This window comes from Hippocampus guttulatus, chromosome 13, assembly GCF_054856545.1.
Source record: "Hippocampus guttulatus isolate MCC_2025c chromosome 13, RoL_Hgut_1.0, whole genome shotgun sequence".
NCBI classification, from domain to species: domain Eukaryota; kingdom Metazoa; phylum Chordata; class Actinopteri; order Syngnathiformes; family Syngnathidae; genus Hippocampus; species Hippocampus guttulatus.
In genome coordinates, this window is record NC_141273.1 from 11,731,438 (window position 1) to 11,755,841 (window position 24,404).

At 44.1% G+C, this 24,404-nt stretch overlaps 3 protein-coding genes across 6 annotated transcripts in view; 2 read left to right on the plus strand and 1 right to left on the minus strand.

Moving 5' to 3' along the window:
• The window catches only part of LOC147196362 (KATNB1-like protein 1), a 30,253-nt gene extending 18,101 nt beyond the window's left edge, over window positions 1-12,152 (plus strand). For 2 of the 4 annotated variants that reach the window (XM_086128014.1, XM_086128013.1), the window contains 9 exons: window positions 9,972-10,057; window positions 10,122-10,159; window positions 10,229-10,466; window positions 10,546-10,661; window positions 10,783-10,833; window positions 11,365-11,454; window positions 11,534-11,638; window positions 11,746-11,848; window positions 11,919-12,152. In XM_086128014.1, coding sequence (XP_085984140.1) covers window positions 9,977-10,057; window positions 10,122-10,159; window positions 10,229-10,466; window positions 10,546-10,661; window positions 10,783-10,833; window positions 11,365-11,454; window positions 11,534-11,638; window positions 11,746-11,848; window positions 11,919-11,960 — 864 coding nt within the window. In that variant the 5' untranslated portion in view covers window positions 9,972-9,976 and the 3' untranslated portion in view covers window positions 11,961-12,152. Of the gene's footprint in view, window positions 1-9,949; window positions 10,058-10,121; window positions 10,160-10,228; window positions 10,467-10,545; window positions 10,662-10,782; window positions 10,834-11,364; window positions 11,455-11,533; window positions 11,639-11,745; window positions 11,849-11,918 lie in introns of those variants that run through there. The other 2 variants (XM_086128011.1, XM_086128012.1) reach the window with 2 other exon arrangements.
• A 55-nt stretch (window positions 12,153-12,207) lies between these two features.
• LOC147196363 (fibrinogen-like protein 1-like protein) lies at window positions 12,208-15,326 on the plus strand. The gene is made up of 2 exons (XM_086128010.1): window positions 12,208-12,758; window positions 13,526-15,326. The coding sequence occupies exons 1-2, from the start codon at window positions 12,419-12,421 to the stop codon at window positions 14,218-14,220; spliced, it is 1,035 nt and encodes a 344-aa protein (XP_085984136.1). The 5' UTR covers window positions 12,208-12,418; the 3' UTR covers window positions 14,221-15,326.
• Window positions 15,327-15,736: 410 nt separating this feature from the next.
• On the minus strand, window positions 15,737-18,477 carry chrm5a (cholinergic receptor, muscarinic 5a). The gene has a single exon (XM_086128009.1). The coding sequence runs from the start codon at window positions 18,475-18,477 to the stop codon at window positions 16,912-16,914; it is 1,566 nt and encodes a 521-aa protein (XP_085984135.1). The 3' UTR covers window positions 15,737-16,911.
• Window positions 18,478-24,404: the final 5,927 nt, after the last annotated feature.

Consider the following 24,404-nt stretch of genomic DNA (forward strand, 5'->3'; position numbering starts at 1 on the left):
TGTGAGAAACTCAGGAAAGTCTCCTCTGTCGTTCTGCAATCGCCCAAGCCACAAGCATTTACAGGTTACATAAGAGCCTTTTGTGTAGGCGGAGATTTCCATTTGTCTATTTGTTTGTTTTTTTTGCTCCCGTTGGCGACTCAGAAGTTTCCAATATACTGATAGGGTTAGTTTCAAGCAGAATGTCATTTTAATGAAGTGATAGAAAAATGACTTGATCTCCCTCAAAGTGCATTCCCAGCTTTTTGCTTTCAACCCCCCCCCCCCCCCCCCCCAAAAAAACGCTTAACCCTTTATCACCTGTCAGCTTATTTGGCTACTGACTGGATGTGGGTGTTTGGTATAGCGCCTGCGTGGTACGCTAGAAACTACTCTATTCCTATTTTTCCTACCAGCGATTCATCAAACGGAAACTCTGACAAGATATCTGATCATCAAAAATGTATGGGAATATAATGACATTATGTAAAGATTTTCATCACAAGAAATGAGTGTTCAACAAGATATGTATAGTATAGTTTTCAAATGAAATTCCTTATTTAAACATAATATAACTTTGGAGCTTGAAAAGAATCTCTTACAGGGTGGCTGTCTGATAATCAATTTATTTTGGCTTTCATTAATTTGTTGATCGACTTTTGAAAAAAAAAAAAAAAAACATCCGAATGCCACATTAGCCTCAGACCGTCAAAATCTGTTTTCCCTTGAGATGTGTTCACCTGATCCTCATTATAAAGTTCGGTGGCCTTGACGATTTGCATGCAGCTGATAAAACCTCAAGGTAATTAGGAGCTACGTGTGTCTCATGAGCTTTGTCCACAAAGCCATGTGTGACATTTACCAAGCACGGGATTTGGCTCAGCTACGGTTTAATCTGCCACTGACGAAGCTTGCGGTTGCAAGACAAGGCATGCAATGCGCTGTTAGCGTGACCACAACACCCAGCATTTGACTAGTGGAATATCTGGCAAAGTGTCCGTAAGGCTACAAAACAGAGAGCCCATGTGTACAATGCGTCGGCGTGTTTTGCTGGCCTTGCAGTCTATTTGTGTATTAATTTAGAAATATGCTACAAGCAATGCTGCCATCAAAGTCCTCACGGCAGACAGACACAATAAAAATGCACGCTCAGGCTCTGGGATTTATTTTCAGCTGCTCCTTCAGGCAAATGTCCACCTAAAAAGAAAAACATCATCTTTTCTCTCTGGTCTAGCCAACACTAATATTGTAAATAAGCTTTCTGAATATTAAGAATGCGGGACCGACATCGTCACCATTGACGAGCCAAAGCATCCCAAATTTATGCCTTAGCCCCACATCCACACATGGGAAAAAATGCGAAAATAGTCTGACTGTAAGTGAAAATAAATATTTAACCCTTTCATGCATCCTGTAACCTGATAACATGATAAGCTTATCATGTCCACAACAATATTCAATATACAGTATATGCAATCTTAGATACATTTGGCCTATTCAGTCTCTGATCCTTCGTCTGTTAATCCGGACAGTGACCACTTTAAAAGTGTCACCACAGTGATATAATTAAACACAACAAACAGCCCCGAGAAACCCAATCCAAGAAAAACATTTGGGAAGTGGAATGTCAGCCAGGCAGGCCAGAGTCCTGCTTTTTGAATTGACGGGACATTGGGATCATGCTGCTCTCTCTTTTTTTTTTTTTTTTTTTTCAACTGTCAAGGACATCAGTTTGCCTCAGCGTGCAAATTTGTGAACCTAAACACCCATTACTCGCACACAGCTGCTTGAGAAATTAGGCCCCCATTTACGATCACTATAAAACGTTAAGGATCATGCCCCAGCCTGACCTAAGATATGGAAATGGGAATCATGATGGCAAGAAGGCATTGGTCTTTGTCACGACACCACATGGTACAGCACTCTAGTCAAGTCAATATTATGGCCGGAATGCCATATATAATGCAATACAGCATATTAGTTATATAAACTATGCTACCTATGCATGAAATGTTTTGTGATATAAACCATGGACACTGACACCAAAATGTGTGGTTGTCAAGTGCGGGTACGCATGGATGGGGGGGGGGGGGGGGGGTCTTATTTGAGACTGGCACAGCTTTTGAGTTGAAGATAAAGATGAGAGGGTGAATTTCAGCTCATCGTGTCGATTTTGAAGGAAAGAAATGACAACACGCCTCCGTGGGTTTTCTACGGGTACTGCGGTTTCCTCCCACATTTTAAAAACATGCATGGCAGGCTGATTGAACACTGCAAATTGTCCCTAGGTGTGATTATAAGCGCGGATTGTTGTTCGTCTGTGTGTGCCCTGCGTTTGCCCGGCAACCAGTTCATGGTGTCTGCCGCCTACTGCCCAAAGACAGCTGGGATAGGTTCCAGCAAGTGGTTCAGAAGATGGATGGATGGATGCGACCCTGATCCACATGCATTTTCCCACCCCAGCTTTAGATGAATCGAAATGTTTACCCAGTAAATCTTTCCTCAACCACTCATTCTGCTTGAAAGAGGTCTTGGTGGACGTCGGGCCAGAGCTATATCTCAGCGGGGAAGCTGATGATGTGCGCAGAAACCAGCTTCCAGCGATGGATACATGCTAAAATGATCCCAAGACTTGATCTACAGACTTTACCGAGTGGCGCAGACATGCTGAAAGTCAGGCTAGGCTTCCTTTTAACCTCCGCCTGCCTAAATGTCATCGCCTTGCGACAATAGGCAAGACATTATTGTGACAGGCCCACTCAGAACACTCAAGAGTGTTTACACATGCAGTACTTTGAAAGGGAACGTGTGTCCTGTGCATATGAATCAAGTGGATTTTCAGTGGTTGCAGGATTGCCTTGGTCTTGTTCCTCCCTTGAGTTTGCAACAGTGCAGATGGCGGCCGGGCTCAGGGCCAGCGGGTCTGTGGCTGTTTAGTGACAGTGACTTCTTGTAGGAGTGGGCAGCTGTCTTGGAGTTGACAAGCAGACATCTTCCTATCTGAGGACTCCTGTAGGTGGTAATGAGTCACCCCTGCAGATGTATAGCTCCTTTGTATCATCCCTCGGATAGAAGGCACTAAGTTTAGCACTCATCTGCTTCCATCTTGACAGTTCATTAAATGTCTACCAATGACCAGAATGTTTCGGGCCTGTTTCTGCTGTAGGTATCTTGTGAACAGGAAGGGTTGAAGGACAAAAATGTTTTGCGGTCGACTATAACGTGCTGAAAGCTGAGTCTGAGTCAATTAATCAATCGCCATTGAAAATTTTTCAGCACAACACGGGGGTCCCGAATTTTCTTTTTGTTTAGTTTTTTACGCCACTGACTGGTTTCATGTAAGGATACTTTATATTTCTATCATAATATAAGTACTATATAAATATAGGCTACCGGTCTAATTGTCCCGGATGTTGGTTGGGGCATGTTGGAGTCTCATTATCACACAGTTCTTCACCGTGAATTATTGGATTTAACATTTTAGCAGCAATCAAAATAGTCAAAGCAAATCAAGCTAATTGCTATTCTGAACAGCACGAGTCCGAAGCTGTCTGTGAAATAGCCAATTGAAAAAAAGAGATGCCAGAAGCGAACATTAAAAGGTACAAACGATCCACTGGATGGTTAGTGTGCCGACCTCACAGTGCAGAGGTTGTGGGTTCGATCCCGGCACCGGCCTTCCTGTATGGAGCTTGCATGTTCTCCCCGGGCCCGCGTGGGTTTTCTCCGGGTACTCCGGTTTCCTCCCACATTTCAAAAACATGCATGGCAGGCTGATTGAACACTCTAAATTGTCGCTAGGGGTGAGTATGAGCGCGGATGGTTGTTCGTCTCTGTGTGCCCTGCTATTGGCTGGCAACAGGTTCAGGGTGTCCCCCGCCTACCGCCCGAAGACAGCTGAGATAGGCTCCAGCACCCCCCTGATCAAAAAATGGATGGATGAAAAATAAGTACCTTTTTCTTTACCATCAGTTTTTGTCGTTTTTAATCAAAATGTAAAACAGTCATTGGCAATTATCTCAATAGACTCAAATGTGGTATTTTCCATATTCTTTTCACCATCTCCATAATTTGCGATTTGTGGGCAGTATTGTATGTCAGCTTTACCAGTTGAGTCAGGAATGTATGGAAATATACATTACATCCCTCAGCATCGTGACCATTAATTTGTGTTGGTAACGTCTTCTTTGATCTTTCACAGAAGTGCATGTTTGGGGGGGGGGGGGGTGGAATCGCTATATCTGTAGCCAGGCCATCAGCTGCATCCCCTAAATTAAAGGAGTTCGAATGGACACTGATTCCTTGACAACACCCATTGGTTTTTCAGAGGGAAGCTGCAAGATCGGAGTTGACTGCAGTTGCTGTCATTGCGGTCGATGTCTGGAGCCACATTTTGCAAAACTGGGGCACCTTGGGGGAGCCTGGGCTGAAGTTGAGATGAGTCATTAGAGGCCATACAGCTGAGTTGGATCTATTTGAAACACTTGTCACTCGACAGAGGAGGCCTTTAAATACACCCCTTACGATCCATGACCGTTTTAAATGCCGCTAATGTAAAGTTATTGCCATCGAGGATTCACCAGGAGCTACATGGTTGATACAGATGTTCTTCGGTTCTTTGCAGGCAAGAGAAAGTGTGTCCTTTAAAAGCCAAGGGATATGCAGAATGGAATTGGGAAAAGATGTCCAAAAAAAGACACCTGGAAATATTTCATGGAAAGCTCCCCCCGATGCCTATTTACCTATTGCGTTGAGTTTTTGTATTTTTTTTAATCCATCTTGAAGACAGCAGGATTTCTTCTTCTACACGGGTCATTAATTTGCTGATGGGGAGGATCGTTTTACGTAATGTTATGTAAGGTTGACGCAAATAGAGTTGCTCAGCCACGCATACACAACAAGCACTTCATAAAAAGATGCAGAATTCAATGTCACCAGAAAACAGTAAATCCTGTATGAGAGACAAAACAAAAACAAGGAAATAACTAATTAGTCATGTGTTGTTTGTGTGAAGACACGGTTTTGAGGTGTACACTTGAATTGCCACATAGGTACAAACTGTGCATTTTCTATTTACACATTGACTTTGGCCAAGAATATCCTCACAAGAACATGAGTTGCATGTACAGTTTCAATATCCCCACAATGGCCATTGTTTTACTGATTTAACACACTAGAGAATACAAAATCCATTTCAGTTGACAGGGGTCAAATTTGATCCAACACAGCCTCAATGTACCAAAAACCCCCAAAAAACCTGTGTAGAACTTGTACAAAAGAAACACATTTTTAAATATTTCATTTTGTGTATTTTTTGTCTTGGTGAATTAGATTCAACGGTGAAAAAAAAGTCAATTACGGTGTTTAAAAAAAAAATAATAATTTAGTATATAAGGAAAAACACAGGTCTGTCTGTGCTACTGTTGACGCGTTCAAACTGAATGAATATTCAAAAGCGAAGCGGGTCCGTTTTCACACATGGATTCATGCTGCCCTCTAGTGGTTAGAAAGTGTAATAAAAGCCATTCGTGTGAGTGCCAACAGTTTCAAAGTAAACACGATCGATGAACTGCCGCTGGCTGGCGACCAGTCCAGGGTGTACCTCGCCTCTCGCCCAAAGTCAACTGGGATGGAATCCAGCTCACTCGCAACCGCAAAGACAATAAGTGGTATAGAAAAGTGATGGATGGATGGATGGATGGATAAATCAACGAAATCTTTTCGAATCAAAACCAATACCGTGCGTGCTCGTCAAGGACTAATCAAACAATAAGTCCACCACAAGGCTTTAAAGCTGTGGAAATGTTTTCGCTATAATCAATGTACAGTATATTTGTGTAACCCATACTGTGGGTGTTCTGCTTGACATATGCGTCATCCTCCGATCTGTAACCAATCACTTGTTCCCATTTGCTTGCTTTGCCATTAAAATAAAAGGAAAGATCGAAATCGTCTGGACATCACATTCAATGTGGATGAGCTGAGTCTTAAACTGTCCCCGTGAGACATTCCCCACCACGTCACTTTCTCCCTTTCATCATCCGATGAGCTTCGGAGTCCCCTAAATGCCCACTTAATCCCGATGTTGTATTCTTTAGGAAGCATAAGTAACTCTAATCACAGGACTTGGTTTTTGCCCAGTGACAGTGTCTCCTATTCTTGGACTGATTAAACCACACAATGTGCCCGGTGAACAAAGAGCGTCTTGATTGGGGCCTGAGCATATTCTCCCGTTTCGCTCATCCTGCAGGAATGCTGACTGAAACATTCTGTGGTCAGTCCTGTTTAAATTGCCTTTTTACCCATCAGGCATAAAGCTTGGAAAAAGAAGTGTAGCAATAGCGCAACACGGAGCAAGGAAGGGGGGAGAAAAACAAGAGGCCCGCTACTTTTTTTGGACTTTCAACACCGCAGAACAAAACTCACACTGAAGGATGGAGAAGTCTGTTAGGTCTAACGCGGGGAGGTTTTTCTTGATGTCGGGATGTGGTGCCAAGAACAAGAGACTACTGTTAGTGGTTTCTCCGTAAAACCGCGTTAGTGCAGTTGGCAAGGCCAGACATGTAAACATCGACGGCAACCTGGTTACATGGTAGGAAGTTTGGCTTCTAGTGTTGGGAAGCAGCAAGGAGAGCCGCCGTAGATTTTATGGAATCATTTGCCGGTACGATTTGTCACACCCTCACAGCCTTAGAGATAAGGTGAGAAGCTCGGCCATCCGGGAGGGGGTCAGAGTCGAGCCACTTCTCCTCCACATCGAGAGGAGCCAGATGAAGTGGCTCGGGCATCTGATCAGGCTGCCCTGGTGAGGTGTTCTGGGCATGTCACACCGGCAGGAGGCCCCTGGGACGAACCAGGACATCCTGGAGAGACTATGTCTCCCAGCTGGCATGGGAATGTCTCGGGATCCCCCGGGAAGAGCTGGAAGAAGTGGCTGGGTAGAGGGAAGTCTGGGCTTCCCTGCTTAAGCTGTTGCTCCCACGACCCGATCCCCACATAAGCGGTGGAGAACAAATGAATAAAAATGAAAAGGTACTAAGAAAAAACAAAACAAAAATCATAATTTAAAAAAAAGATACAGTATATATACTGTATACATATATGTATATATATATATATATATATATATATATATATATATATATATATAGCTATATATAGATATTTATATATATATATCGGCAAAGTCAGCACTAAATTTTAAATGAGGAGGCCCCATAGATTTGGTTTGGTGAATTTTGTCGAAGGTAGCAAATAAAACTGCTGTATTTTCTGAGCACTTGCGTCACGTCCAACCTCTGAAACGGTGAATCTCATCCCTGCAGGGGGGGTGGTGGCCATCGGGAAATTCCGAAGAGACCCGAACGGCCGATCCATTTTGAGCCGGGTGGACTACGAAGACTGTAGTACAGAATCTCTAACTGACCTAACATGCATATTTTTTGGAATGCGGGAGAAAACCCACACTCTGACTGCATCTTGACAGTATGAAATTAAACCAACAATTATTGAAAAATCTAAGTTAAAAAGGGCAATGATTTAACAACCTGTCATTTTGTCAAGTGTCTCATAAGGGTTATGCAATTTCCAGGCACCTTTCGGTGTCTGGCATGGCACAGAACTGGATATATGAGCGGATGAAATGAGAGATTAACATTACAATATGAACAATTTATCCAAATTAGGACTGTCCATCCCCGGTGGTGGTCTGTACTTTTACTGCTTTTAATACATTCCAGCTCCAAATGAAAACAGCTCGAATGGTTTATGGTCATTATTTTTTTGCTGATTCTATTAACATTCTGTCGGCATTTGCATTAATAAAGCTTATTTGAAGAAAAATGATCTGAAAATGAAGCCCTCGAAATATCACAGATGGCAGCTGCAAGGTTTTCCGATCAGCGTCTGCGATGTCGGGACTCGAAACGTGTGGTTTTTCAAATGTTATTTTATTCCTGAAATGTTTGTGGCGGCATGACCCCAAGTCTCACCTTTCACCGCAGGCTTATGGCATTTCACAAAAATGCCACTAATGATGTTGGGCTTAGCCACAGCCAAGGGCCCGGACACCCAACGATAATAAATAATGGAATGCCGTCGGGAACAGAACAGGTCAGTTTATCTCATCTGTCACTGCGGCGTTGGTCGAAGATCAGAGTGGAGTTTAAAGTATTTACACGTTGAAGGAAATTTGCTGTCAGGAGTCTTTAGTGGGCAAATGTCTTATTTGAATACACGATATGAGGAAGAGACAATCTCAGGCGTGTCATAGGCCGAGCCTCCCGAAAGCAAACGTAACGGTGAAAATGTAGTTTGGGCCTTGGAGAGCTTTTACATGTTGTCGCATATGAAAAATACACAACCATATAGAACCGAAATGCGATATTTAAAAATGTTCCATCTTTAAATTGGCATCCGGCACGTCTGACATTGTGGTGGCAGAAAATTGTCGAAATTTTACCCCTGCTGCAACCACGTCTAAGTTTTGGCACAGGTAGTCAAACATGATATTCGTTAATTTGATGGAGGGGCGGGTAGACCGATTGAGCTGCGCGGACATGTGGTGGATGTCATCTTATTTCTTTTAGAATTACCACAACTGTGTGCTTCGAACCCTTGACTTTGAAGTCAAGATGGCGCACGAGTAGGCAGCCGTCAGCAAGTGCTCTCATGAGCCTTGCTTTTTTTGTTGTTTTTGTGTTTGTTTTGTCACTTTGTGTTTGTTGTTACGTCGTGTGGACCTGATGTGGACTTTTTCAGCATTTTTTGGCCACGACATTCATCAAGGAGGAGACTCTGTGCTTGGTGGTTGCGCCTTCTCAGCAGCATGGGTATGCCAGCACTGTTTTTGACTGGGAGGAATGTCGGCGCCATTTGACTGTCGTTGCTGGACAGTCCCGGGGCGCTTGTGTCTTGCGCCTGTAATGGGCAGCATTTTTCACAGCCCCACTTTGTTCAACGGTGAGATCGGTGCTATTGAACGGTCTGCGGCTGGATGGATGTAAGTCTTGAGGAGCCGACGATGAGAAGAAAGGAGCGTTAGCGCGGAGCGCCGATGCGGATTTGGAACTGGGAGTCGCGGCTTGGAGTTTGAAGCGGATTACGTGGGACAGGAGAAGTGAACTAATCTCTTTTCGTCAATGGACGCTACAGCTTCGTGTTTGCTTTCAAAACTTAGCTTGTAGCAGACGTGTGCACATTTTCAGCATGACGTCTCTGATCCACTGGTGAAAGGACACTTTGATCCTCTCCTCTTTCATCTATAACTGCTTCAGACAACAAAGTGTATGCAGAAAATTGGTGAAGATTGCACGGCTGTCTGTGTCCTATCTGTTGTGTTGTGTTATTTTGGTTATTTTGACTTCAAAATGGCGCCGCGTGAGTGGCTGCCTTTCCAGCAGCTCCTATATTTTGTTGTTCTACTTCTTCCTTTCATAACTTTGCTGCTGTGAATTGGGAATTTCTCCATTGCGAGACTAATAAAGGTTTTCTTATCTTTTCTTATCTTAATCAGTGCATTATTATGATTATTGTCTTTATTATATATATTTAAGAGAGTCCCACTGGCCACGCCACAGCTATGGAGGGTGGGGATACACGGCGGGGATCCTCACAAGGGTCGCGGGGGGTGCTGGAGCCTATCCCAGCCGTCTTCGAGCAGTAGGCGGGGGACACCCTGAACCGGTTGCCAGCCAATAGCAGGGCACACACAGACGAACAACCATCCGCGTTCACACTCACAACAAGGGACAATTTGGAGTGTTCAAACAGCCTGCCATGCATGTTTTTAGAATGTGGGAGGAAACCGGAGTACCCGGAGAAATCCCACATAGGCCCGAGCATGCAAACTCCACACAGGAAGGTCGGAGCCGGGATCAAACCCACGACCTCTGCATTGTGAGGTTGACGCGCTAACCACTGGCCCACCGGGCTGCCCAAACTCAGTGTACACGGTTTTTAGGCAGTTTTCATGAATGCATCTGTTTCTCAAGGTATAATGGACTCCAATTTGGAAGACTTGGAAGACCAACATTGTGAAGCGACCCTGGAGATTGAGTCTGCTTGTGCGGATAACAAGGTAACTCTGCATTTTTGTCCTCACTCAAGTCTTATGTGTCAAGTATTTATTTTTTCCCTTTCAGGCAGATAGTGCTAAAAAGGAGGAATCCAACAAGAAGAGGTGTGGCCTTTATGATCACCACAAGTGCACGATGTCACTTTGTTGACAGATTGTCATGTGTCCCGTCAGTCACTCTGGCAACAATCCGGGCAGAGTCAAGCGAGTTGTGTCTTACAAGAGGAAGACGCGTCATTTGGTGAGGGCTCAAAAAAAGCCCCAAAGTCCAGGCAGGACGCATGACGCGGCAAAGAACGACAACAAGAGGCAGGAGATGTTTGACATGGACCCTCAGGTGTTGATGCCAAACAGCAACCACATGACGGGCAAGACTGATTTCCAACACGATGAGTACTCGAAACTTGCTGAGGTCAGAAATAAAAGTCACCTTATGTCATTGTCGATTATTCTGAATCATTGTAGCTTGGCAGATTTTTTTTTTTTTCCAGCTCACAAGGGACCACAGCACAATCACCGAAGTGCTGCTTGGAAGAAACCTGAGACTTAAAGTGGCTTTATCACTATGGAAAAGACATTTTGGAGAGTTGATAACATACTTCCAGAGGTACTGTACAGTGCTTCATTGATTTAGTAGACCACCTGTCATACAAGTGAGGCAATCCATCATCATGAAGTGCTTTGACGCTTTCATTCAGTTTAATTCATGATTCATCTGCGCTCCACAGAATCCAAGACACCGGTGTCTTTGTTGACATGCTTCCTCTCATCAGCAGATGGTAAGCTCGTAACAGCGACAGTGTTACTGACTATGAGTGAGGCCAATGTGAGTCTAGTCCGGGGGTCGGCAACCTGCGGCTCCGGAGCCGCATGCGGCTCTTTAGCGCCGCTCTAGTGGCTCCCTGGAGCTTTTTCAAAAGTGTTTGAAAATGGAAAAAGATTCAGTGGAAAAGTGTGTCTCATGCCTCGTTCATCTTCGCGGCCGTTATGGCTGTTGCTCTTTATGGCATGCGTGTGCGGTAACGGGTTGATCGAAAAGTAGATCTTAGGTCGCAAAAGGTTGGGCACCACTGCAGGGGAAAAAAAAAGGTTAATCATGAAGGCTCATTGTGTATTTGTAGCCAACTTAGTCATTTTGATAGTTAGCTAATATAGACACATACAGCATGTGTTGCCTTCATTATAAGGCTTATCTAAGGTTTTTATTTTTCGCGGCTCCCGACATATTTCTTTTTCGTGTTTTTGGTCCAATATGGCTGTATCAACATTTTGGGTTGCCGACCCCTGATCTAGTCCAATGTTCTCCGTAGCTTGGATAACAACTCCTCCGACATCACCATCGGCTGTTGCGTGGACCTGTTCCCATTGGTGCACAAGGTGCTCATCAGTCCTTACGAAGGGTGAGTTTGAATCTCGTCGTGAGTTGCCGTCACACTCGACCGCGACCGCGTATAAATTGAGTCGTCTCGGTCCGCTTAGATATGTCACCGTTGGTTTAACGTGGATCCATTCGGTTTTGAAACACTGGCGGGAACCTCTGAAAGCAAGTGGGTGCACTGGATCCACTGAGCCTTCTTTGGATCGGTAGGTATTTTCTCACTTATTTCGGTAAGCTAACGATCCAACAAACGTCAAGCAAAGCGCATTTCTTACCTCGTTTGCGTTCACGGTCCAGTTCATCTGTGTTGCAGAAACTTTCCAGTCTTTAATCAGCAGTTGCTGGAGTTATGGCATCGAGAGCCGAAGCTGAAGTCTTTTCCCGGAGCTGCGGGAGACGTGGCAAAGGTCAAAGGTGTACGTATCACCGTGATGCTGTCTAAAAACCAGAAAGTTTCCCTGATCGTATATCATATTTTCCTAACAGGTCATTGATGTCTTCCTGTCTCAACTTACTTTCCATGAATGAAGAGCCAGAAAACAAACTTTCCTCAAGTACAAATCCATCCCTTGAGGTTCTGAAAATGCGCAGCGGTCTCATGCAATTCTAAACTGAAAGTGATTTACTATTCTGTCGTCCAGGCAAGACGAGAGAAGTTTTGTACGGCATGTTTGTTGATGCTTTGCTGTCTAACGGTGACCATTAAATGTGTTGATTACATTGTTGGTTGGTTGATTTTTATTTATTTTTTTTTAACCTTGAACGCATTTGAGCTGAGCGGGCAGTTATTAGGAGCTGAACTTTTAAAGGTTCCAGCCTGAGCTGGACTTCAGCCTTAGAAGCACTTGAGGGGGATTTGAGTTGGCGAGAAATACGAGCTGACTCATTTTACCACTCACATGTGGCTTTATCTGACTTGACACAGATAAGCGGAAGGGTTGTCGTCTGCCATTGTGAGGTGACGTTGAGGCCGAAGTCCGGCCGTGATGAAAAGGGACGGCCCATTGCTTTTTAATGTATGCTTGATTAAAGAGGCACTGTGGGAGAAAAAAAATCATTTTTTTACTGTGGTGACACCAGTGTCGGTAAGACTTTTTTTTTTTTCCAGTGGCGAGGTTTTACGTGTTTTTTTTAAAAGTCACTTGTGCTCGATGCATCGAATACGTTTCAGCAGGAAGATGATGACGTTTGACGTTTGCTTCGTGCGGCTCACGCTTTTGCTCTTGCCGAGTCTATTTGGAGTCAACGCGGAGCATCTCCGAGCGGAGAACGTGCATCTCCTCCCCGATGATCAGCATCATGTGGTCATGAACTACGGAATGAGAGGTATATTCCGTTTTGGTCGATCAAGTGTAAGCGAGGTGCTAAGTTATTGCAAAGATGTGAACGTCCTTTGATTGAACAGCAATAAGAAAAAAATATTTCAAATGAATCCATAATGGCGTGAAGGAAAGTCATTCTTTCCAAATCTGATCATAAGCATGTGTGTGCACTTTGTTTGACACGACGGCAGTGATTACTTTTAAAGGCTTCATTAAATTGTCTTGATCATCGGTGGAATCTTCTGAAGTGCGATGTGTCAAATTCCACACTCGGGGCCTAAATGACTCATGATTTTCCTCTGACATCATTTGTGTATTTTGGTAAAAGCACTACAAACAAATTGCGGTAATCTTGTGGCAAATGTTCAAGGTTTTGGGGGGGGGGGGGGGGGGTTGGGGCCAAGAGACAATGTGCCGTTAATGTACTCACCTCGTTGCATCACTGCTGTGTCAGCAGTTTTACAGAATGAAATAGAAATAGATTGGCTTATTAAACATGCCAAATACGGAAATCTCTCAATTTATCGAGGTGATTCCCAACCACTGTTCTGTGACACACGTGGCAAAAATATGCCATTTCACTGAATGGCTTTGAATTATAGACAGAAGAGAGACTATAATATATGGTTAATTTTAGTATTCAATATAAACGGAATAAAGCAAATTAAGTAACTCTATGTAACTTAAAAGAACAGTCATGATTAATGCTTTTGGGGTTTTGGGTTTTTTTTTTCCTCCCTTCAAATTTTACGGCTGTGCTTGTCCCCACAGTGCTACCGAGAGATTGTCATGAAATGCTCCTGAGCTCTTCGGGTCACGCCAGAGATGGTGTGTACCTGATACGGCCGGGGAACTCCGCCATCGTGGTGTACTGCGCCATGCGGGAAGGAGGATGGACCATCGTGCAGCACATCACCGTGAACAGCAGCGTCAGCTTTGACCGAGCGTGGGCCGACTACAAGCATGGTTTTGGGTACGTCACTGGGGATCACTGGCTGGGGAATGAATATCTTCACCAGCTCAGCGCAGGCCCAGCACGCTACAAGCTGGGAGTAAAACTTGTGGATCGAGACGCTGTGACAAAAACGGGAGAGTACGACCCTTTCCTGGTGGAGGATGAATCATCGGCGTACAGGCTGAGGCTGGGTTTGTTCCAGGGCACGGCCGGGGACGCCCTCATGCAGCACACCGAGCACTACCTGCACGATAATCAGAAATTCACCACCAAGGACAGAGACAACGATAACTACTTCCAGAACTGTGCCAAGTTGGAGTTTCAGGGCGTGGCCGGTGGAGGTTGGTGGTACGACGCCTGCGCTGGTGCTAATCTCAACCGCAGAAATGTCATCTATTGGCAAAAGGACTGCAACAAGGAGCGACTGTGCAAGTACGCGTGGATGATGGTGAAACCGTCAGAAACTGTTAAACCCGTTCGTTGCAGTGACTGTAAAAAGGATGAGCTATGAGGACATTTTTAGGAGAGGATACAAGGTGGCGCCGAGCAACTATCAAGCAGAGGTGGCAAAAATTCTTGCACTCTGTCCATACGTAAATGTACAGGCACTTAGGTAGAAAAGACTGGTATTGATTCATCGCTTTACGAAGGTCAAAGTAAAACAATTACAGACTCGGAAATGTACAAATTAAATAGTAAAAATGAATGCCTGTCAACTAGCTCGCACAAGATAACACGCTTGCCATCAATCATTCTTGTCGCTGACAACATTAGTGGAAAAAAAGCTTCTTGTTATTCTGGCCACGGATGGGGAATAGCTTGTTTTTCCAAGTCAGTTGCATCATCGTTCTTCATGCTCCCTGGTTCACGTTCTGCTTTGTAGTTGCACCGCTGTTGACTTCACGTCTCTATTTACATTGCGTCGTCAACCGCAAGGGTTGAAAAAAATTGTCTATTTTGAAAAAATGAGAAGTAGAAAGTACAGAAATCTGAATTCAAATATTGAAAGTAAAAATAAATACTCAAGCTAAGTCGGTTACGGGCAAATAAGGATTAACAGCTTTGCATCAGACATCAAGTCCCCCAAAAATCTGCAGCACATGGATATTTATTTGAAAAAGGATGAACACGGTTTCTAAAATACAGAAGCATAGCAGCAACAAATAAAACGATTCAAAATTTAAAAGCAACCAGCTTCGTTTTCCTTGTACATAACATCACGAAACATTTGAAATGCACACATTTCACTTCCTGGTTTGAAAAAAATATATCTTTCCAAAAAGAGAAAAATATTGGCTTTGCGACAGTGTTTTGTAAAATAACTACCGGTATTTAGAAATCGCGACTTGATGATGATGAGTTTATTTCAGAAAGGCATATGGAAGTGCTGTAGTTTAAATATCGTGAAGACGAAGCGCACTAAGGTTTCATGGTGCCCAGCAAAGCAGGACACTTACACACCTGCTCGTGCTTGTAAACAACAGCACAATAATTAAAAGCTCGACTGACTTTCATCCCAACCGGGTTTCGCGCTGTACCCTTTCACACAGACGCCGTCCTGCATCTGATATTTCTCTGATACTACCTACGAAACAGAAAAACAACTTACCCCCACCGTCCCCCCTTTTTTTGTATCAGTGCAGCAGTTCAGACAGAACTGCGGCGGGAATAAGCTCTCCCTGGCGGCTAGTATGAAAAATACTTCTCTCGTCACGCTGACCTTTTAAAGACTTTTTACATTAGTTACAGTTACAGTATGTTTTTAATCTAGGATTATTTCATCGTGAGTTAAATTATGCGAACGCGGGAACATGAATCTGATGCTGTATATAAAAAGAAAAAAAAAAAAAAAACGAAGTCCCTTCCTGTAGCCACAATTACAGCTATAATGTACCGGTTGTAGGTGAGGCCTGCAGCCATTTCACATTTTGAAAACTTACCCTAACTTAAAAGTCAGCAAGAAAATTTACTATTGGCTGAACGCGAATGTTTTCGAATGTTGTAATGTGGATGTCTGTGAGGTGTTCAATGGCGATTAGCAGTTCTTCAGGTGGAAAATGCAAATGTTGACATTAAAATAATGATTGGCAAATGCCACGTGTGATCAGGTGGTGATTGAACTGAATTTGCAGTCCTTTGGCATTGGAAGCGTGACCAGCCTATTAATGTGGCAAAACATGTTCCCGTAATATTTACTGTCGCGAATTTCAAATGGTTCCTATGAGTAATCAGGACTGAAAGCTTTGCGTTCCAAAATATGCATCTCGAATACAAACATGGCCCAGTGTGAAATGTGTGTCAATTGTTACATTTTCTGCATGCAGGTATCAGCATTTGTTTTAAAGCTAGAGACAACTATTTTCAAAAAAACTTCTTGATTTGAACATACTGTACACAGTATAGAACAGTGGTCCCAGCTTTTTTGGTGTCACAGACTGATATGATGAAAAGCACTGCTTTCACAGATAGCAAATAATCAAAACTAAAAATATGACTTCACATAAGGTAAATGGACTAAAAAAAAACTATTGAATTAGGGGTAGCCCTGTGCTTGTTTTTTTTTTAAATGAGCTGGTCCCATCTTTGGGTAGTGAGGGAAAATGATACCTCAAGCGTCTGAGACGTATTGTTTTGAAAATGATCAATTTGGGGATTACTGTATTGATTTTTTTGTGATGAATTTTTGGTTGGGCCTCGCGGCTGAGAATGGTCAGAAAACAGGCAAAAAAAGTTTTCAATCCGAGATGATGTCCACGGATGTCTTGTTGATCATCAAATCACATTCGCATTTGAAATCAGAGGGGTTTGACTTTCTAAAATGATATCGAAAAAGTTTTGGAAAACATTTTCACCTTTCCGTTTTGTGTGTAGTTAGCATGCTGACAACAACATTTTGTGTGTGTGTGTCCACCGTTGCCACTGGACATTGACTTATATCCGGCTACTTTTCCTGCCATTATCTCAGCCAGAGTTGGACAGTTTTGGTTATTTCGTTCTTTGGCCTATTATAAGCTCGCTTGAATACAACCAGTGGAACCACAAACACGTTTGGATGCAGTTTTACTGAATGAACCGCATATATTTTTCCTTCTGACCTATACGGGTACACTTTACGCGCTTGAGACTGTCCCGCCGCAACCTGCTATAATTGGGGGCGGCCAAGTGCCATAGAAGATCAACTTCGATAGCGTCGAAAAAGAGTTCAAGTAAGTTTGGAGGCCGCCGTTGGGTTTTGTCCATACCAGTAGAGTTTTTCCTCAATGCGCTTCTTCTTCCATTGGCAGAGTAGAAGCATGCGGAAGGTCTTTTGAAAAGTCTTGTTGCAGAGGGCGTAGCACATGGGGTTGACGGTGCTGTTGACGTAGCACAGCCAGTAGCCGAGATGCCACAGGGAGACGGGGATGCAGTCCGAGCAGAAGGTGGAAATGAGCACCATGATGTTATACGGCGTCCACGTTAGGATGAAGGCCAGGAGGATGGCGCTGAGGGTCTGAGCCGCCTTCCTCTCTTTGATCAGCACCATCCGCTTCCTCTTTGTTATCTGGTTTTTCAGCGTGACATCCTTGGACGGAGAAGAGGCGGCGGCGGGAGGGCTGACTGACTCCGCCGAGGAGAAGGCGGTTTTGGTGTCGCCGTTTTCGCTCTGGTGCGGAGCCAGGGTGTCTCCGGCCGCCGGCTTGAACTTGTACGACCAGCGCTTGCTACTCCTCTGGGAGTTGCTTTTGGGCGGCGTTTGGAAGAAGCTGTCTTCGTCGTAACTGCTGAGCTGTTCGTTCTCGCTCCCCGCCGCGCTCTTGCTGCCCTCGCAAACTTGCTTCCCGAAGTGGGGCTGCAAGGCCCCGGGGGACACGGCGGACCTGTCTTCGTCTTCTGAGGACGCATAGCTGTTGTGGGTGGTCGGGTGACCCGCTTTGGAACACTCCACGTTGGTGGAGGCGATGGATTTGGCAACGTGGCTCCTGCATGAGGATGACCATGAGGCTGTCGCGCGGTCTTGTGACGGCGACTTCAGTTTACAGCTAAAACACGACCGGATAATCCGAGGCCGGGTGACGTCGGGTTGTGCGGCCTGGTTCATTCCCTGAAGCTCCGCTAAATCCTTGGTCCTTCTTTCTGTCTCTTTGTAGATCCGGCAGTAGAGCATGGTCATGACTGACACGGGGATATAAAACGCCGCAATCGCTGTTCCAAACGTTATAATGGGTTCTGAGAAAAACTGAATCTGGCATTGTCTTTCCGGGACAGTTCTTTTGCCCACAAAGTATTGCCAGCACAGGATGGGCGGTGCCCACAAAACAAGAGACACCAGCCAGGCCAAACCGATCATGACGCCTGCCCGCTTGGGAGTCCGTTTGGCTCTGTAGGTGAGAGGCCTAGTGATCGAGAAATATCTGTCGAAACTGATCGCCAGCAGGTTCATGACCGAGGCGTTACTGGCCACATAGTCCACCGCCAACCACAGGTCACAGGACAGGTTCCCCAGGGCCCAGTAACCCATCAGGATGTAGGAGGTGTACAGGTTCATGGAGAAGACGCCGATGATGAGGTCCGCCGCCGCCAGACTCAGCAGGTAGTAATTGTTCACCGTCTTTAGTTGGCTGTTGACTTTAAAGGAGAGCATCACCAGGATGTTCCCCACTATGGTGATGAGGCTGACGATGGCCGACACGGTCGCTATGGTGACCACCTCCCAGAGATTGTGCGTGACCAGTTGGATGCCCATTGTACTGCTGTTTCCTGTGGCATTCTGGGCATGTTCCTCCTCCATAGTTGTGGGCTTAGTTGGACCACGCCATGAAGAAACACTCGGAATTTGACATTTGCTGAAAAAAGGGGGGGGGGGGGACATTGGTTAGAATAAGGTAAATGCATGACATCCATCCATTTCGAATTCCTCCGCATATCCAATCGATCTCTCCCCGCGGCCTTCAGAATCAGTAGCATTGGCCCGAGCAACGACTATATTAGCAATGGGACAGTTTCTTGAACCAATCAGATTTCAAATTCTTCCTCTCAGCTGGCCTGCATTAACATCGTCATTGTTTGGTCAGAGCAAAACGTGTCACGGCCAAATTCGTCGAACAAAACATCTGTACAAACAATATATTCAATCATCAGCATCTGCTGGGTTTGTTGTATTTCATGTGAAACATGTGTCTTGAATTACAGTACTGGAGGAATATTGATTCTCTGAACTGCTCCATATAATGTACGTGGCACCGTTGTATGCTGTTCTAATGCTTTTTTTTGGGGGGGGGGGTTATTATACACGGTCTGCCACTGCTTTGTCCTTTTGTCTTCTAATGTCTTTGAAAGCGGGGATAAAAACAAAAATTGAAGAAGATACAATGCAAGAAACTCCGCAAAACATTTATCATCGCCAAGCCGCATAACCGTTTTCAACCAGCAGATGGCGCCCCCGAGCTTTCATGTTTGCAGCCTCGCCGTGGCTCCGCTGACACACGCGTTTATCAAGGTTGAGGGAACTTCACGTGTCGCGCTTGAAATTAATGTGCTGTGCTTCTCATGATCTACAAAAAAAAAGCAAAATTTCCTACTCATGTGCTGATTAAATTTGCATATGTGAATCTACAGAGAACTCAATCTCTTCCCCTCACGGCCGTAAGATTATTATGACTCGCTGTGTGTTGGTGTTCCCATCGAGGGTAACCTTTAACTTTCACCTTAAGGCTCTCGCATATCTTGCTTCAATTAGGCCCCAAAAAAAAACCCTGATATTTTAAGTCATGCGCGTTGCTTTCCATGTAATACAATAACAGCTCAGCATTTCTAGCGTTACCTACCAGGTTGTCAAATGTGTATTTTCCATCACAAAATAAACCTCAAAAGTGAAAGCAATATCACATTATTATTTATTAGTTTCTTCGTTACGAAACACTGAACACTATTTGGTACATGTGTCCCAATGCAATGTTTTTTTTACCAACAATATCCCTCCTTGACAAATGACTTCCTCATGCATCAGTATTGACTTGACAGCTCCAGCAGAAGCCTGAGGCTCACACAAATAACATTCCCGTCTCCAGGGGGGGGTCCTCCACCAGGAATTGGATTGGACCCCACCGTATTGTACAACATTTCACATCACATCACTCCAATCTCTGATCATTAGACTGAGCCCGAACAGTAACTTCTTGCTTCGCTGTTCAGGAGAAGGCAACATTGTTGAAATAACTCTTAAAGAAGAAGAAAGGTGTAAGTTGAGGGGTTTGTTGTTTATTAATGGATGACTCTAAGTTAAGAAACGGCAAAAGGAGAGATGGACTCCGTCTGAACGCAATTTTAGTTCCAAAACGTTTGCTCCGATCGAAAACACACCTTCTCGGCAACTGAATCACTTCCTGCTTTGCTTTTATTCAGCCAATCAGAAGCTATCAACATAAAAACACGTTTAAGCAATTATTAAACGACAGAATGTAATTTAAGTCATCTTAACATGAAATAAATTGATGCTCAAACATAAAATGATAATAATTAATAGTATAACATAAGCTTACAAAACCAAGATATCCCAGCCATTTGCTTCGCGTAGCTTGACGATTTATAAAATAATTTGAGAAAATCTCACATTTTTTTTGTCTGCGCTGTACTGTATGTTGCACCCACACTTAAAAAAATGTATCAGTTGGGGAAATATGAAGTCTGGCTGTTGTTGGAGTGAGTTTGTTTCAGGATGACAACATCACACCAGGGATGTCACTCCCCGCCCTCCATTAGCCTGCTGGAATAATACATAAAAAAAAATAATGTGCTCATAAGAAGCACACTGAAATGCACAATAATTTCAGTGCACGGCTTTCTAATTTTACGTAACAGCATTCACACTGCGCATAATGCCACACACTGGCGCAACAGGAAAAAGTTAGGCAGCATTAAAAATCCAATCTGTCGTAATTGCTCTTGAGGGAATATAATTAGGTGGAGCAACATTTTTTTTGTTGTTGTCGCTGTTGCAAGAATTTGAATTGAATTTGACTTTTTACTTTGTGTGGGTTTCATGCATCTGATGTCATTTGCAAAACGGATTTGCTCCTGAACTCTGTGAAACGCAAAGATTGGAGCTGAAGTGGGGTTGGCATGAAAGTGGGGTGATGTGGGCGTGACGCGATCTGGCGCACGCTGCTCGTGCCAGTACAGATGGGTGCCAGGTCACCATTCATGCCGCCGTCTGTAATTACGGCATCATTTGCCAAGTAGGGTGCCAACTATCCACTCATACAATTCATCTTAATTCGTTTGATTTGATTGAAAGAGGCGTTAGTTCCTGCTGCAGAAAAGCAGCTGCCGATACGTTTCAGGACTCAGTTTGTCATCATGCTGCCTTCCCTCGACTTGTGAATGGAAGTTTTACAGCACAGCCGCGTGTGATGATAATGATGCACTTCCTCCCTGCATATTCCAATTTGCCAAATCTCATTTTCTGTCTAGTCATTGGAGGAATATGATCACACGCTGCAGAGACCCGATTCGTGTCTGCAGGCGATATACGGAGCGGAGGACCGTGAGGGATATATCACGCAAGGAGGATTTTCCTCTTGTCAGATAAATAGACTGCAGGTTAAACTCAGGAATGGCTAGACTGTCAATTTAGGAAGACCTTTGAGGGCACTATAGATCGCCCAACCCCATCAATTCACAGTTGGCTGCTCGCAAAGGCACTTACTTGCTGGTTTTGTTTGGGAACCTATTCTGCTGAAAAACGCCGTAAGATGTGACAAATGGCACCTGCATTTCATTTTATGAAGGAGAACTCAAGTCAAAAAATGTCTTTGCAATAATATGAAGAAGAATGATTCATGCAGATTTTTTTTTTAATAGCAATCTGCCATCGAAAATGATGTTCAAGTGCCTTCTATCGAATATTTTAGTTGTTAAGTATTCCATCCATCCATCCGTTACCCAAACAGTTTTATCCTTACGAGGGTTCCGGGTGTGATGGAGCCAATCACAGCTGACGTTGGGTATTAGGCGGGGGACATCCTTAACCGGTTGGCAGCCAATCGCAGGGCACACATAGACAAACAATTATCCGCGCTCACACTCACACTTCGGGACAATTTAGAGTGTTCCGTTCACCTGCCATGCGTGCTTTTTTTAAGTTTGGGAGTGAACCGAAATACCCGGAGAAAACCCACCCAGACACCGGGACAACATGCAAACTCCACACAGGAAGGCCAGGGCCCCGGAAGTGAACCCATGACCTCGGCACTGTAAGGCTGGATGTGCCACTCGACCACTGTGTGTCGCCCTTGAGTAGTCTATTAAAAATTCTATTTTAAAAAAATCAATAACATAAAACGGATTTTCCTTTGCTGAAGAAAATTATAAATACAGACGACAAAATAAAACATTCGCCTTGATAATTAAGAACCAATTGGTTTTCTTCACTGTATTTTCTTGTCGAGAAACAGTGTGAGATTTTGGGCTACGGGGCGCAATGATGTCAGAACCACTTCCTTTACAGCCACCCTGTATTCTAAACAAATACCTTCTACTCTAATTGTCTGATCTCCATATCAGTGGAAAATGTGCATCGTCAGATTATGAATCCACGCAACAAAAAGAACACGATTCATCCTCATGACATCCCGACAGCATCAATATTGCACTTGGGCCATCTGAATGAGTAATTCTTAAGTTTCCTTCAAAGTCAAGCTGAAGTGATAGAATTCTACATCTTCTGTGGTCATCCCGTTGCTCCCCTCCTGCAGCTACGATGCCATGCTTAATAACCTTCTCTCCACTTGGGCTGCAGCACAACAAACCTGAGCGCCGATCGCGTATGTTTGGCATTTGTGCAAAGGGGAGGTCGGAAGATGAGAGACCGAAAAGAAGAGATTAAAAAGGGAGCGAGTTGAATGTGTGTGTGTGTGCGCGCGCGCGCGCATGCGTGTATGACACACAAAGAAGCCCAGAGGTATCTGGCACATTGGTTATTGCATCTTGCAGCCAGCCTACTGACCCATAGTGAGCACTTGTGCCCACAGTAGTATGCGACAATGTAGAAGAGCACCTGAGAAACGCATTCTGTGCACTGGAGGAGAAGCGAAGATGTTTCGACGTCATAGCCTATTTGCGTGCAGCAATGTGAAATAACATGTGCTGTATGTCCTCCAGTTGCTTGGTGGCATTTAATGACTCAAATGCAGAGAATATAAGGCAAATGAGGCATCTATTTGTACAAACCGTATGCTTGTTTCAGCGTGGAGGCTTTACTTTACTTTACGTACGCAGTGGAAACTAACCTGTGGTTTTTTTTTTGTTTGTTTTGTGTGTGTGTGTGTGTGTGTCCTGCAAGACAATGAATGAAAATACCAATAAGCCCTGCCGCGCCCCAAATGTGTTGTTTTTTTTTATTTTTAGAAATATAGTACTCTATAATGCATTGTATTAAAAAACAATGAGTAATGACATAATTAAATAAAATTTAAATAGCCATGGTGTAATCTTGGGTTTGTTTGCGTGTATAGTTCAACCGCATTGCTCGGTATGCGGTGGGTTAGTCAGTTTTAATCTCTGCATCCAACAACACTGCAGCTCTGCTCATCTTTTTAGCTTTTGATTTTGTTGCACGGCATCTCCATTCAATCTTGTCATCACGTAAAAAAAAAGAAAAAGAAAAGAAAATAAATAAATGGGAGCGCTTTGCCCACATAGCTGCCAAGTCATGCACTTGAAGTGCACAAGGACATGGCATTAGCATCCACTTCAAGGAATATTTTAACTACGTACTATTTAGTTCATGCGATGGAAGGTTTTATTAATGTACCATCGCAGAAACGACAGCGTCCTCTGACTCACTTTCTAAATATGAATCTGTCTGTGTGTGTCTACTGGCCGCGTTTGTGCCTCCGGCTCTTCTGTTCCTGCCTCACAACATGCATATATGAATAACTTCATTACATTCATCTTTTATTTTTTTAAATAGCAGATGTCAAGTATATTGATATATATTGAAGTTATTGCATACTTTGTGTTATTCTCTTCCCTTTCGGGGAAGCATTTACTTCATTCAGTTCAATAAAATAGATTAAATAGGGTGCAAAGAGCCGCTGCAGGGATAGGCACCTTTTAAATGGTCAAAAATGTATAGAAGATACAAGCAAGTGTTCCAAAGGAAAAGGTACACATACACACACACACACACACCTTTCCGTCAGTGTTCAATGAGGTAAAAGTGTACATTAATAATCCATGCTGCCAAGACTCCTCAGGCATGCACTTGCGCTGCTATTTCCTGTCAAATCCAGGTCAAAGCCTTTGAGCAGTCATCAAAGAATTGCATTATTAATCGCTTCAGAGTTGCCCAAGACGATGACACACAAAGAAATCGATCCAAAATAAATAAATAAATACTCACCAAGGCGGAGTGAGAGAGTTTCGCGTTAATCCCTTTTTGTTTTTGCCCAAGAAGTCTTCTGGGGCGGAGGTCAAGTGCGTCTCCGAGGTTCATAACACAGTCGGGAGAGGTTGAGGAAATCCCGCTGACTTGGGAGGCAAAATGTGGACAAACGGGAGGAGGGAAAAATAGGGAGGAGGCGAGGATTGCGGCTGCTCCACACCGTCACGATCCTGCCGACCGCAAGAAGTCGACGTATTCTTAAGTTGTCTTCAGCGTGGAGTCAAAGGAGAACTTTTGCTTGATGGAGTTGCTGCTTTTTTCACATCGTCTTC